Genomic DNA, 15,589 nt, shown 5'->3' with positions numbered 1-15,589 from the left:
GTACAATAACAAAAGGGGCAATTAAACAACAACCAATGAATACCTAACATTAACTAAAACAGTATAAGCTAATAGATTAAGCCCCATAGACTTTAAAAACTAATTTAAAACAGCGATTAGTACATAAAAACAGTGCTCCGCAAAACCCTACCTAAAAATCCTTCTAACAAGGAGGAGGGGGGCACGGTGGGTCCCAAAGATGTCAAGGGACCCTCAAACAGGAGAACAGAGAACAGGATTTTACCTTGGGATTTCAAGTGTGTCATTTTGTTGGAACATACAATTAAAGATCACATGTAAAGAGTTTTGAGGATAAGGCCACAAACATAAGACGTTACAAAGAAAGTTAATGTGCATACTGATCTCTCAGAATTCAGTAACTTAACTTATGTGCCTAAGTGTTTTTTAATTGCAGATCTATTTAGAATTGAGAACAAAAATACTAATAATATTGATCAGTTCATGAGTTCCCATAAAACAGAAAATAAATTGAAAATATATTCCCTTATTCCTATGCTAATTACTGATTGCGGAAATAAAGTAAATATTTTTTTAAAGGAAGGATATTGTTGTAGTTGTGTTCTCTTCCATGGCTACTATTTGCTTAGTCTATGAAACTACATGCTAATCGTTGTTTGAAAATCCTTTTTCTAACATTTTAAAAATGCAGTTGTTGCAGGCTTATTTTTTCCTGCTAGAAGAAAGGCCACTAACTTCTATTTTTACCGTATATACTGACTGGGGGTATAAGACGACCCCTCCCCCCCACACACACACTTTTCCAGTTAAAATATAGATTTTGGAACTTACTCGCCGTATAAGACTACCCCGCGGCAGAGGCGGCAGTGACACCCTGTTTGGCCTCGGCCTCAGGAGAGGCAGGCCAATCGTCGCGAGGGTGGGACAGAGCGGCGGCGGCACCCCAGGTGGCCTTCCTTGGCCTCGGCAAAGGCCGGCCAATCATCATGGGGGCAGAACAGAGCAGCAGCGGCGGCACCCGAGGTGGCCTTCCTTGGCCTTGGCGGAGGCCGGCCAATCATCGCGGGGGCGGGACAGAGTGGCGGCGGCACCCCGGGTGGCCTTCCTTGGCTCGAAGGAGGCCGGTTGATTGTCACGGGGGTGGGACAGAGTGGTGGCGGCGGCACCCCAGGTGGCCTTATTTGGCCTCGGCAGAGGCTGGTCAATCGTCGCGGGGGCAGGACAGAGTGGCGGCGGCACCCTGGGTGGCCTTCCTTGGCCTCGGCAGAGGCCGGCTGATTGTCGTGGGGGTGGGACAGAGTGGCGGCGGCAGCACCCCAGGTGGCCTTGGCCTCAATCATCAAGGGGGCGGGGTGAAGAGCGGGCCGCGGTGACGGCAGCAATGCTGGGATCTGCCCCAGCCGGAGGCCAGGTGCAATGGAGGCAGGACACCTCCTGAGCTCCCTCCCCCTCACTCGCCCCTTTGAGTCCCTCTCGCTCTTCACCAACTCCGTGAACGTTCTCCCAATCCTCTCCCCGTTTCTCTGTCCTCCACACGCCTTCCCTCTCAGCCACAACACCCACTCCTTCCCCGCCTTCCACCACACCACACCACACCATCCCGTCTCTTCCTCTTTTCCTCCTTTTATCCCCTCCCCTTCCCCCAGCTGCCCTAAAACCCCTCTGCCTCGTTGCTGGCCGTCACGTGGGACTTCCGGCTTGTCAGGCCGCTGATCCCCGCTGGTGTAGGGTTGTCAACGGGGGTCCCCCCTGGAGGAGTTCTCATTCCCCAGCAAGCCCGGGGAGAGGACGGGGGGAAGCCCCGCTGTTGAGAGGCCGTCCCTGGGGGTTCCCTCCACCGCGGGAGTCCCCCGGCCCGTCCGGCGCAGGACCGGGGAACGCCCTTGGGCCCTCATCGTCACCAGGCTGGCTGCAGGGAGCTTCCTCGCCGGAGTGGCCAGTCGATTGGCCAGGTGGTGGCAAGTCCGAGAAGGTGGTGGGGAATGCCTGGCGTATAAGACGACCCTCGACTTTTGATAAGATTTTCCTGCATTAAAAAGTCGTCCTATACACCGGTATATACAGTAAACAGACCTTGTTTAGATAAAAAGTAACAAGAATGACTTAAAATTTTTATATATTTTAAGAAGATATTTAAGATAGGTAAGTTTGTATGGTATTCAAATTCTGAAGATAATTTTGTTGTCTATTGTTAGGAGATGACTTTAAAAAACTATAAATATGGGAAGCAGAATTGACTTGGAGCTTGTCCTTAGAGTGGGCTCCTTGTTGTGACCTGCTTGTCAGTGGGTAATTATCTATATAACGGTAATTGATGGTATAATTTTCTGTTGAGTTGGTCAGTATTAAATATGTAAAATGGTTAAGCTGTAATAAATAATTAAAAAGGAAGCAAAGATTAATAATATAACTTGTGTACCGTACTCCCAGTGAACCTAAAATGTTATTGGTGTGTACTTTTTGCTATGAGTTATCTGATATATTAAAGCTAACTAGATGCCCAGGGTTTCTTAAATGCAGGCATATGTCTGAACCAGAGCTGACCAGACTCACCCAGAACAACTCAGTCTATATTCTGTGTGATTCCCATCTCTGCTGAACCAATGGACAAATTGCCATTGGCTTAAATGAAGAGGCAAGTATCTTTCTTATGGAGAAAGAAAAAGCTACAAAACAGTTCCCTTCTGTTAGCAGCTGTTCTTCTCCACTTTTCTCCATACTCACACAGGGAGTTAGGGACCTACAGTCCAGGCTGGAAACCAAACTGCCTGGCTATCACAAAAAAAGACAATATATTTATGATAGGTGGGGGGAGGTCTCATAATTTCTTGGAAGAGCATATATTTTTCATGTTATAAGAACCCAGGTTTAAGGTTTAATATCTTCAGTTTAAAACATTCTGAGATAGCACCCCCTTGAAATCTTATTCCTGGGATATGTTTTAAAGAGGGCATCTGATCCAGAGCACATTCCATCAAAGAGGCAGGATGTCACTAAAGCATTTGCATACTCCCAGCTACAGGGCATACTATTATATCCCATATATCAAGGTATGTTTTATCAATATGGGTCATTTCCAGTTGATGATGAAAATAACCTAATATCCAATTCACCTAGGATGGGCCCTGAAGAGGATCATTTCAATTCCCCAGTCCACCCATCAATTGCATCACCTTGGAGTTTCAGATGCCATTTCATGATCTTCCCATTGAGGTTTTAATGGCAGTTACTTTCAGATTACCTAATCAAATTCAGCATATGCAATCCTGATCTTGGGAACAGAGTCCTATGATGAGCTATGGAATTTTCCCCAACAAAAGGTTCAGCCCAGGTTCATTAAAGATATGTCAGGCTCTCCCACTATCAGAATACCCTGCAACTACTTTGCAGGTTTATCTCTCTTTTGGACTTCTGCTGCACGGACCTTCTGCAATTCTCAGCTTCTCATTCACTCTGGGCCAGGTAGCATTCCCTATCCTTCTCTACTCCCCCTCATTCTCAGACCCATTCTCAGTTGTTTGTGTGTGTGTTGTGGGAGGAAGAGGGTGGTTTAATTCTGAGTTTTACTTGTGTAGCTGTATTTGTGTTAGAGGCAATTTTTGTCTACTGTGAATCTGAGAGCTAATAAGTAATTATTTCATTTATTTTGAATCAATTGGTCTCAGTTGCTTTTTCTTTTGGGAATATTGCACAGGAATAAAACATGGACAAAAGACCTCTTGTTTATCAGGCTGTAGACTCTGTAACACACTAATTCCCCCCTCTCTGGGTCTAGTTCTGGCAACACCAACAGAACCACCAAAGCACTATGTGAGACCAAAACACATACCAATAGTTCTGTTGCATTAATTATACAAATCAACATTTTACATAAATGAGAAAGGCTACCAGACATGTAAAAGGTCCCACCATCCATAGACCTTGACAGACAGAGCTTGTTCCTGGATGAATTGTTCATGGCTTTTCAGATGCTTGGTACCATCTATGCAGTGGTGGGATTCAGCAGGTTCGCACCACTTTGGCAGAACTGGTTGTTAAAATGGTGCTTGTAAATAACGAGTTGTTAAATTATTTGAATCCCACCTTCTGAACACCATTATAGAGTAGCCTGGCTTCACCCTTTCAATTACATGGATTTCTCTTTATCAATAGCTAAACTGTTTACTTTTTCATTGTAAAAAATCATTGCAATTAAAAGGAAATAAATTATCTAAAATGATATCTGCCTAGCAAGCCAAGAAATGTTGGGTTTTTTAAAAGTTCAAAAGCAAGTGTTGAAAATCCCAAGTGTTTCAAAATGTTAGAAAAAGGATTTTCAAATAACTACAACAAAAAAGGCCAGAACTATTTTAATATGACAAACCAACATCTTAAGAATTATTGCCATGCCTTGCAACATAGATGTAATTGTGTCCTTCCCACCCTTATAATTAGATAGTATTAGAACATAAATATTTTTTAATCATTAGTCACTGATGGTTTGATGAAATATTTGCATAAACCCTTGGCTACTAAGCTTCTCTTATTCACAAGGCTTTGCTGGCAAAGAAAAATGGAAAATTATTTTGCACATAACTCATTTAAATGCTACTAATTATTTAAGCATGCAAAAAAGCGGTCAGTGTTTTCCCCCTTGTCACCTACCATTCAGTCCTTTTCAGTTTGTTCTTCAACTTGAATATAAATCCCAGTGATTTAAATGGAACTTGTTTCCCAAAAACGCTCCTTGTGATCATTGCAACCGTGAAGAAATGAACTGTAGGTTGAAACTTCAGTTCCCTTTGAACATTACAGCACATATGTGATTCTACACTTGCAAACTTATGTACAGTATACAGTGGAAAGCCTCAGAAGGAAACAAATCCAATTTACCCCTGAGAAAATGTACTTGTTCTCATTCTTAGCCAGTGAGCCTCCCATTTCTTCCCTTGATTGTATGGGATGGGAAGTCTTCATTAAGAGCTGATGAGGCACAATGGTAAAGGCGGTGTGTTCTAAGTTTCGTAATCACATTGAATTTCGCTTTGATATTCATCAGAAACGCATGAGCTGAAGCTCATTAATTCACTAAAACATAACTCCACAGGAGCTGTTTCACACATAGTACGTTCAGGTCTGCTATCATGTGAACAGTCAGAGCCTACAGGCACTTCTGACTCTAATTATATAAACATATGTCTAAACAAAAAAGAAACATCTACCAGCCCTCAGTCTATAGCCACAAAATGGACTTTCCCATCCAGATTGCAATTCCTCAAAGACTGGGTAAATCTGCAATATTGCAGGAAATAAGGGGGAGATACCTCCTTAATAATGCATAACCCAAGGATCGTGCATTGAAGTATGCATGGCATTTTACTGGTCCTTCTGCTCTGTGTACTGGGGCAGAAGGATACAAACCCGAAAAATTTAGATGTGTTCTCACTGAAATCAATAAGAAATTTTAGGTCACTTTGATTTCATCTGGACTTTAATATGCATCTAAGAGTCTGGTGGTGAAGTGTGGCAAGCTACAGTACTTCAGTTAAAGCTCTGCTCACAACCTGAGTTCGATCCCAAAGGAAGTTAGGTTCAGATAGCTGGTTAGAGGTACACTTAACCACCCATCCTTCCAAGTCAGTAAAATGAGTACCCTGCTTTGGGTAAAGTGTAGATGACTGAGGCAAACCACGCCGTAAACATGGTCTGCGTAGTAAGTGTGGTAATGCGATGTCACCCCCATGGGTCAATAATGACACAGTGCTTGCACAGGGAACTACATTTGTTTAACCTTAATATGCTTACAGCTACATTGCCTTTAGGATTTCTCTTCCAATCACTTACTACTTTTACAGGTAATAGCAGCAATACCCTAAAAATGCACAGAGTGCTTTAAAGCATTGAATATATGGGATGCTGTGTGGTTTCTGGGCTGTATGGCCGTGTTCTAGCAGCATTCTCTCCTGACATTTCGCCTGCATCTGTGGCTGGCATCTTCAGAGGATCTGCTAGAACACGGCCATACAGCCCGGAAACCACACAGCACCCCAGTGATTCTGGCCGTGAAAGCCTTCGACAATACATTGAATATATGTCACAAAGGACTTTATTACTTGAGTCCACCCCACATCTTGTCGAGCAAACACGTGCTGATGAAACTTAGATTCCCAGGCACATGGGGCCCCAATTCAAATTGGCAATCCCTGTGGCAAATAATGGGCTGACACCAATAGGAGGGACTTGAAGCAGATTTAGAAACTGGGTCCAGTCTTCCAGGTAGCATGGAAGCAAACTCACTGTTCAAATTGGTTGAATCAGCGAGGCATCCTGCTTAGTTCAGGGCTTAAGCATCCTGGAAGGCTAGAGGCCCCACCTGTTCCTAGGTTTCATCTGGCCAGGACTTGACTGAACCCAGATTCTGAAAAGTGCTAAGTGCACTTATGCAGTGATCTGGCTCAGTAGCTGGATCATGGGCTGCTAGCCTGGTGCTTCTTTGTCACTGAACTGCCTCCTTGAAGCTCTCTTCCCTATCTCTGTTGGCAGGTGGAGAGAACTTGGGGGACTAGCATCCCAGGATGTAGACCTACAAGGCAAGGGACTGGCTTCCCTGGATTCTGTCATGTTAGCAACACTGGCCAGAGCTCAGCCTCATTTGATGGAGGCTTTGGGATGCAGAGGCTCTGGATCTGGAAGAGAGTCAGGGTCTGGAGGGGCTCCCGTTTTGTTTGGTGTCTCCTGAGCCCCTGGTCTTCCCCACCGGGTAGTTTCTAGCTCCTCCCAATCATCATTTGAGAATGCTTTGAGTCTAGCCCAGGGAGATTTATGACACACATCCTGCCTCAATTTCCTAACTTAAGACTACCTGGATAGGTTCTATTTGTTGATGGGCTACTCACAAGTTTCCCCACTGAGTAAACAGTCATTCCCTAGGTCACAGAAAATATCAGGTCACAAAAAATAGCAATGGAAGGGGAGGCTAAGTCTACTCTCTCTATATGCTGTTTTGAAATTTACATTTCACTTGAAACTCCAGCTGGCTTAACCGGAGCTGGTATAACACTAGAAGAAGTAATGTGTGGTTAAGTCCTAATTACTCATATGAATAATAGTTTCAGCAAGCCTATCTGGGAAGCCACTGTTACTTGCATGTTCCAGAAGAAGGGATGGCGTCCGAAAGCAGAGCCATGCAGCCACAGAGCAAATTCATGGCCGAGGCATAGCTGGAACTGGGGACTCCCAGCTTACCATCTGCCATCACATCTGAATAGCTCTCAGTGGGAGTTTTTCTCCCACTACACAGTTGAGGAAAGGAATGCAAGACTGGCTTGCCAAGAGTGAAAACAATTCCATTTCCCTCAGGATAAAACAGTCTGGCTTCCCTTCAGAGGCTTCTCACTTTGCATTGTACATGAGTTTGTAACTGGAAGAGTCACATATGTTCTGCAAAATGAGAACTGAAGCCCATGTGTACGGATGTTTGAGCCAAACCAAGACTGATCACAAAATTTAAAAAGCACTTTAGAAATGGGGGCATTTATGGTGGAATGTAACACAATGGTCAATTAACATTTCCTTAACCAAAATCTGTCAAGAGAACAAATGATATGGGAGAACATAACGTGACTAGACATTAGCTTAAGCTCAACAGTAAATTAGAAGTTGCTTATTTATTATCTCTTTTGTCATCATTTATTTAGTGGGGCTAGAAAATGTACTCTACATAATGGCTCCCTGACGCTCATCCTCCGTTCTACTCTGCACAAAAGAATTGCCACCTTAAAGCAAGTCCAGACCTGGGTTTGGCATCTTGTTCAAGACATCTTATGCAATCTTATGTTCAAAGCTCAGAGTCCAGAAATGCACATTTTAAATAAAAAAATTAAAAAAAATGTTCTTCCTTGGGAGGAGGGGCGGCTTTAGTCAGCCACTTATTTCAATATCTATAGTTGATTTCTTTTTCCTTTTCCAAATCCAACTATACTATCTACCACTTCCAAAAATTTTATAGCAGATAGGGTTGCCAAACTCTAGGTGAAGCTTGGAAATTTTCCCAAACTACAACTGATCCCCAGTCCAAAGAAAACAGTTTCCTTGGAGATAATGGCTGCTTCATCAGGAGGACTCTATGGCATCACATCCCTGCCGTGCTCCCGCCCCTCAAACTCTGCCTTCCCCAGGCTCCACCCCCAAATCTTCAAGAATTTCTCAACCAAGAGTTGGCTGCCTTAATGGCAGAAGTCAAGCAATCAATCCATACAATGGGAGATACACAGTCCAATCCTGATGAGAGGGGAGCTCCATGGTGGCTGGGGATGGCACAGAGGAGACAGAACTGTGCCAGCTCCAGTGGAGCTCTGGGAGATGCAGGGGAAGTGGCCACCCACAAAACTGCCTTGAAAAAAGGGACTTACACCGCATATTTCCATGGCATAAGTTGCAAACTTGCACCAGGGGCATTCCTGGGCCAAAGGTTCGGTACAGGCTGACTGCTGTCAGGTGCACCCCTGGGAACACCCCTAGTCAGCCCCCAGCCACAGTGGCATTCTCCTTTATTTTGACTCAGCTCTGGGGACAGAAGCCTCTTCTGGGTCAGGTGCCACAGAAGTCCATGATTTCCACCCATTGCCCTATTTGCCCTCCTCACCAGTGTTGGTGCCACTTATGCCGGAGGGTGAGCAAACATGTTGGCATGGGCCAGCACTGCTTCCAGAATGTGCTTTGCCTCTCCCCCTTCTTGATTGGGCTACCTGTTCGTAAATATTTTTTTTCAAATACCTTAAATAGACTTTTCAACAGCAGATTGTTAACTTGAAGCTCTTTCTATTAAGTCTTACAGCAATACTCATTACAGGCACATTGACCGATAGTGTAGTAGTAATGTAATGGCATGCTACATAGTCCATTCACAACAATAGGAAATGCAGTTTGTAACACTATTCAATGTCAGTGTCAATGTCAAAATCCATATTTTATTCTTGTGCACAAGTTCTGGCATGTGTGTGTTTGTGTGTGTATATATCCATACCCTCTGCAGATGGGTGGCTGTATTGGCTTCATGAAATCTACTCTCTACTACACATGATGTCTCTGTTGAATATAAGGTAAATGATCTAAGGAATAATCTATAATACATTTAATATATTTAGAAACTATAGTCCTCTTTTCCCATTCACTGGCATAATACCGCTTAGCACTGACTTTATCTAAATATTAGTACATCAGTTAAGTCATCCATGATCTGTTCATGATCTGTTCATTCAGACATGGGTCCGGTCTCTAAAGGTCTTCTATTCCTTAGAGATTCCATTGACAACTAAAGTGAGTTCCTTTCCAAGGTAGATACTTCCCAAGCCAGAAAGAAGAATGTGTTACAAAAGACAGCAGATATACATAGCTATAGAATTTGTCATAGGAGCTGTTGCCAACTAACCATCTTATACTGTTGCCCTGCCTTATTATCTATCCTTGCCAACCTGAGAAGAAAAGATAGCAGTTGAATAGATGACAACTTTTAATATTTGTAGCATCATGCCACTGAGAATGTAAGAAACATTTGGGGACAAAGTTGTGCAGAATCAGTGCAGCTTAAGTGTACTTAATAGAATAAGTGTCCAGGTGACCTACAGGAAGCATAACATTTACAACTAGGGTATGTGATACTTATCTCATCTAGTTCATTGTTGCACAATCTGATAAATTCTTTAGGCCTGGTTCAGACATTCAATGAGTGACAAAGGAACAGAAACTTCCTTTCCACTATGACCACATCTTCATATTAGATGTTCCACATGGAGGCGAAAAATGCACACAATTCTACTTGTGTTATCTTTTCTCCTTTGTTTCGATGGGGAATTGAATTGAGCAGGCATATGTTCGTTGTGGCACAAGTCCATCACACGTTACATCATGTAGGAAGTAGAAGCGAGAAGTGTTCACCTACTCTTCATTATCCCGTGGAGCGCTGGAATTCAGTCATAGAAATTCAAGATTCCACGGCCTCTATGCCATACCATCGAAATCATCAAACAATGTATTTGGTAGGCAACAAATGAAAATGCAGCAATCTCTGTGATGACTTGCAAGAGCTGGTCACATTTGAATAAATTTGAACAAGGTATCAATTTTTCCAATCTTCCCTTTTCCATCCACTTACTTCAAGAGGAGGCCCATGGTACACACAAACTGCTTTTGCTTTTTTTAATAGCCATAATTATGGGTAGACGACTGTCCTTCTACTAAATGACCTTACCCTTCTACTAAAGAGTATATCTGGATGAAGCCACTTACCTCCCTTGATTGGCCCCTCCTACCACACTCTCATAATTTAAGACTCTTCCAAACAAACCATTCCCTGTAACTGCGTTCACTGCAGCTACTTAGCATTTTTTCTCATTTAAATTCTGTAATCCATGAATTTCAGCATCATTTCCCCATTTCCTTTTCCTAAACTATACATCTGTGTAGCAGCCAAATTCTTGGCAAAGTTGCACCATGTTAAATCAATGAATCTGGAAGGGTGCAAAGTAAATCATTTAGAAATAACATAATTTGTCCTTCACCAAATGGATGTATTTTGTGTCATGGTCTTCCCCACCTTACATGGATTCCATATTTTGGCTCGACTGAACCTATATCACAAAACACTCGACATACGCCTGTAACTGAGTAAAGGCCTACTGAACATGCCAACTACTGGCATGTCATCAGGTCATTAAAAACTTCCAAAAGTGGCCACTGTACTAGAGGGGCAACTGGTTTCCGCATGCCCCCATCTACATCCTTTGATAACCAAACTTTGCAGTTACCAAACTTCTCACAGTGGTCACAGTTCATTATAAATTGGAAAGGCATCTATTCTTAATAGGGAGCACAAGCACTTCCCAAAGATGTTCTACATAACATCCAAACATTTAACAAGCACTTAATCAGAATGATTCTTTTTAAAAGAAAATGATCTATACCTTTACTTCTACCTATAAGGTATGAAGTTGTACATCCACATAAGAACAGGTACGGAGAAGTGTCCATCAGGGAGAAGGCAAGAGAAAAGAGCAGGAAGGATTAAAAGAAATGTAAAAACAAATAAAATTAGATCACTATCTGTATCACCTACAGACAATAAGCACATGAGTACAGCTCCAAAAGAATAAATACCGCAAAAGCAAACATTAAAAATAAAAATGAGGGAACTGCAAACCATGCGGCACAGATAAAGGCAGTATTTTGTCTCTTTAGCTCTAACAGCACACGAAGAAAGGCAAAACTGTCATGCAAAAACAGCAAGTCAGCATTACACAGCATTTCACATCAAATTAAAAACACCAAAAAAACTCAAAACATGGGGAAAAGGGAAGAGGCGATCCTGTGGAAACATATTAGTTCAATACTTTCCACCTTACCAGTATATGGTATGGGATGAATTTGATTGTGCAGTCTTTTCGGATGCACAAATACACACTGTATTGCTATATTATATGACCACTGTATATAATATGTATTTATAGGCATACCCATTCACACAACTACACTAGCCGTTTACACATACTATATAAATATTCATCAGAATGAAAACATTGAGAGAATGAGCAGGAAAGAATAGTAAAGTACAGTCGCAACTGCTTGACCCAAAGAGATGGATAAAGGGCAATGTAGCAAAATGTCATTGGTCAACAGTTCCTAGTCTTGTTCACTAGGCAAAAGGAGGCAAGATGAAAACCATGATCATTGATCATAGACAACCTGAGGTCATGTGATGAAAGGCTGAAGGTTAGTGGGAGTGTTTGGCCTTGAGAACAGAAGACTGAGGGGCGATCGAACTCTTCAATTACTTCAAGGACTATCGTGCTGGAAGTCTTTGCACTCTGCTGCTTCAAAAGGCAAAACTAGATTTAATGGGCCTAAGTTCCAAATTTCAATGAAGATGCAGTTAAAGAGCAATTCAGGGATTTTACCTACTACTTGGTCACTTGCTGGAGGTGTTCAAGCAGAGACTAGACAACCATCTTTCAGGAACACCACCGTTTTGCATTTCCTGCATTGAACAGGGGGATATGAATATTTGGCCCAAATAGATGCTTTCATCCCTAGGACATTCTTCAAATGGGTTTCAACTTGCAACCAATGGAGCAGTGACACCATACTGTATTAAAAAGTCATTGCATCACAGATTCTATGGATGTGTATTCCTTTCTACAATGCTTGTACATGAATCTGATATTTTCATAGATCATGCTCCAGAGTTCCTACTGGCTTCAGTTTTTACAACCAGCTACAGGTGGCTGGGACTTGCTGGGTACATGGTTTACTCAATGGCAGTTTATTCTATGTGACTACTTAGTGAATCAGACCAGCCGAACATTGAAGTGGAGGGCGGAGAGCAACTGAAGAAATCCCTGGAGCCCAGGCAACTACTATGAATAGAGAGGAATAGGCTCATAATGTAATAGAAATAGCCACAGAAACTGAGATCAGGTCTCTTGGAAGAAACCCAGATTGCTAGTCCATATTGAAACTTGGATAAGGCATCAGTTCTCCTGTGCTTGGTCATGTCATTTCCTGTTGGCCATGCCATCCTTCAGTATTCTCAATCAGGTGCGCAGATTCCACAGCATCCTGTCCATGACCTGTTCAAAACCTACTTCAGCAGGAAGTAGAAAGTATGTCTTCACCACGATGATTAGGCACTTTCCACATGGTCCAGGGACATGGGCTCAAACTGGGATACATGATCCCGTTGCAGCCCCGGAGGCCATTCACATGCTCCTGTGCGAGCAGCACCATGGCTGCCGCAGCTTGAGGATGCACCTCCATGTGGAGGCTTGTTCTCTTTTTTTTACACTCACCTTCTTCCCTGCCCAGCCCCGCAAAGATGAGGGGGCAGGCCCCATGGCCAAGGCTGACGCCTTGGGGGCCGGAGGGTTGGTCACCCTCTCCTGTGGAGCTGCGCAGGAGAAAAGGTAAAGTTTACCCAAAAAAGCAGACAAAATCAGTGCCTGCCACAGGGGATCCTTCGCACAGGGGCAGAGGCAACACTGGATCCCAGGTTCTGCTATTTAACCTGGGGCAGTGCCAATTTAGAGGCCATTTGAAGTTCCTGCCCCCGAACAGTTTTAATCCCGGTCCTGACCCAAGTTAAATGGCCCGTGCGGAAAGGGCCTTACACATGTGCTGGTTTTGCTGTTGCTAAGCCCTTTCTATTTCAGACTCAATTCCTTTTTTCAGACCCAGCAGCTCCCACAAGAGAAAATAAAGGCTATGTTGTCCTTTTCATAACAATAACTTTGAAACAGAGGATTTTTTTATTGTCAAGTAAAACTGAATGGCTCTGTGGGACTTGCCTGCACCAAACTGTTGTGACAGATGCAACACACATGTCTTTGCTTATGCCACTGCAGCTCAAAATGAAACTGTGTGTTTCAGCCACTAGCTTTATATTTTAACTGTAAACAGTTGTGGTAACCAATCTGACTGACAGGTAGGATAGAAATACTTCAGAAAAATAAACAGGATCAACACCATTGGAATAGCTGAGCTCCAGTATGGTTTTATGGGTTCTGAATATCCTCCTGGTTCCATGTCCCCAGCTTAGTTCCCCCTGTTTCTTGAACTAGCTGGAGAATATTGTCCCTGCACATTTGGGCTAAAGTGGAGTTCTTAATCCCCATGATGGAAGAATCACTTAGTTCTATCTGTTGGGCTTGATCCAGCCAGCTTTTCACTCACGCTCTTCTTTATTGCTGCCCCTGTCCCACATGACTTTTGCCCATGGAAGGCTCATAATCCTCGTGGCCCTTATTTTTCAGTAGCTGAAAAAGCTGGCCGGATCCAACCCACTCACTTATATTCATTATATCTAATAAGCTGGAGACATGCTAACCAGCAGGGCCAGTTATACCTGAGGCAAAAAAAGTAATGGTATCAGCCTCCGGCTCAAACCACCATCTCTCTCATCTGAGTCACACTACAAGTTCTCCTATACCTGCCATATCCAGACAGAGCTATGATCTCACAGTGGATCAAGAGTCCCGAAGATCTGGTCCTAGAAGCTTAGAAGCCTCTTTCTGGTTTTCATCTCTCCTTATGTGTTTCTCCTTGCTCTACAAAACTTATGTCACCACTGAAAGCCCAGCAAGGCACTGATGAGCCCATTCTGCCAAATTCAATCAATGTACAAGAACATCTGGGTTGAACTACAGGAACAGGATCTGTTGATTTAGAGCTCAGTCCTTTAGTCGGCAAGCCTTGGGTTATGAAAATTCATCTGTTGGAATAGTGTATTCCATACATAGTTGAATATTTTAATTTGAAGAGTCTATAAAGACCTTTGGTTGCAAAGTGTCATAAAGGTGTATGAGGATCTGGGGTCATGCCATGAAAAATGCCCAGAAGAGGGGATCAGAATTCTGAAGGTTGCATTTAACAAGCAAGTAAACTTTCTATGCCAGATATTTATGAACGGGTAGTGGATATGAACAGAAGCAGCATTTCTAGGTTTTTCTTCAAAGGTTGCATTCATCTTACCAATTCACTGTCAACATACCAGACTTCCAAAGATCATTCTCTTGAGCACTGGTCATACAGCCCAAAGTTCAGCAAATGTGATGGAAAGGCAATGGGCGAACACAAAGCAGTTGTACTGCTTTGGATAGGTGGGCTTATGCAAGCCAAGCCCAAACTAGGAAGAAGCATGGGTCATCATGGCCACACTCAGCCACTGGCATAGTAGGAAAGGGAAGACTTACCTTGTTCACCCATCATCAGGTGTGAAAGTCCTTTGAGAAAGAGAAAGAAAGGAAGTGAGAAGGAAAAAAAAGTAGGAAATAGAAAGACAAATCTAAGACAACACATGTATCTGTCCATTTATATAGCCCAATAATATTGGAGATCATCACATACTTGAGCAATAAGTATGGGTATCGCACTCTTTGCATGCACATGCACCAAAGCTTCCCCTATCAAAAAAGGGATAGCTTGGTCCGTAGACAGAGAAAAAATGTCATTAGCATCCCATTGATGCCAGTAAAAAAAACACCAACTGTCTCTAATAAAACAAATACATCCACAATCAGATTTCTCTGTTAAATATACGAAAGGTGAGCAGAAATTGCTCTAACAGAAGGTTATGCAAGCTATCACCTTCATTTTTATTAAACAGTCTGGGTATCTTCCAATAAATTTATCACTTATCACTGATTAAAATGTTAGAAGCCATTGCAGAATCCAATCATATGCCTCCCATAGATTTTATTTTCAAGTTCAATACCAGCATATTTCAACCACATACACCCAGGTACACATGTGTATGTGAACACCCCAATGCTACCAGGATACATATAGGCACATAGTTCATACATGGGAGCAATTCATACAGACACATATAAGCACACACGCAGCTCTGCCTACTTATTGAAGATATTCATAAACCAGACATGCTGTATGTAATCAATATTTTGAGAATTAAGGTACCAGAAGAATCCCTCAGGTTTTTCAATCAATGGTAGTTCTGTGTTTTTAATAACTGTTTTCATTTTTTCCTATTCTTAGACCATGTCAGAAATCTAAAACCCAGATCATCCAAAGGAAATGTTCATCCAAAAGAATTCCTCTCCAAAGGGGATTAATATCTGTAATA

The 15,589-nt window shown here is 42.7% G+C and overlaps 1 protein-coding gene across 14 annotated transcripts in view; it reads right to left on the bottom strand.

The window, feature by feature from the left end:
• NRXN3 (neurexin 3) overlaps nt 1–15,589 on the bottom strand; it is a 1,536,364-nt gene that overhangs the window by 1,386,051 nt on the left and 134,724 nt on the right. For 7 of the 14 annotated variants that reach the window (XR_007243535.1, XM_048485034.1, XM_048485036.1 and 4 more), the window contains exons 4-5: nt 14,700–14,729; nt 10,920–10,931 (exon numbers count right to left, since the gene is read on the bottom strand). The exons of 2 other annotated variants lie outside the window; for them this stretch is intronic. Coding sequence is in view for 11 of the 12 variants with exons in the window: in XM_048485034.1 (XP_048340991.1) it covers nt 10,920–10,931; nt 14,700–14,729 (42 nt within the window). In the remaining variant the exon portion in view is untranslated. The remainder of the gene's footprint in view (nt 1–10,919; nt 10,932–14,699; nt 14,730–15,589) is intronic. 5 more of the 14 variants (XM_048485035.1, XM_048485038.1, XM_048485043.1 and 2 more) reach the window with 1 other exon arrangement.

This window comes from Sphaerodactylus townsendi, linkage group LG02 (genome assembly GCF_021028975.2).
Source record: "Sphaerodactylus townsendi isolate TG3544 linkage group LG02, MPM_Stown_v2.3, whole genome shotgun sequence".
Taxonomy (NCBI): domain Eukaryota; kingdom Metazoa; phylum Chordata; class Lepidosauria; order Squamata; family Sphaerodactylidae; genus Sphaerodactylus; species Sphaerodactylus townsendi.
The sequence above is the reverse complement of the archived record's forward strand: the minus strand, read 5'-3'. Positions and strand labels throughout refer to the sequence as shown.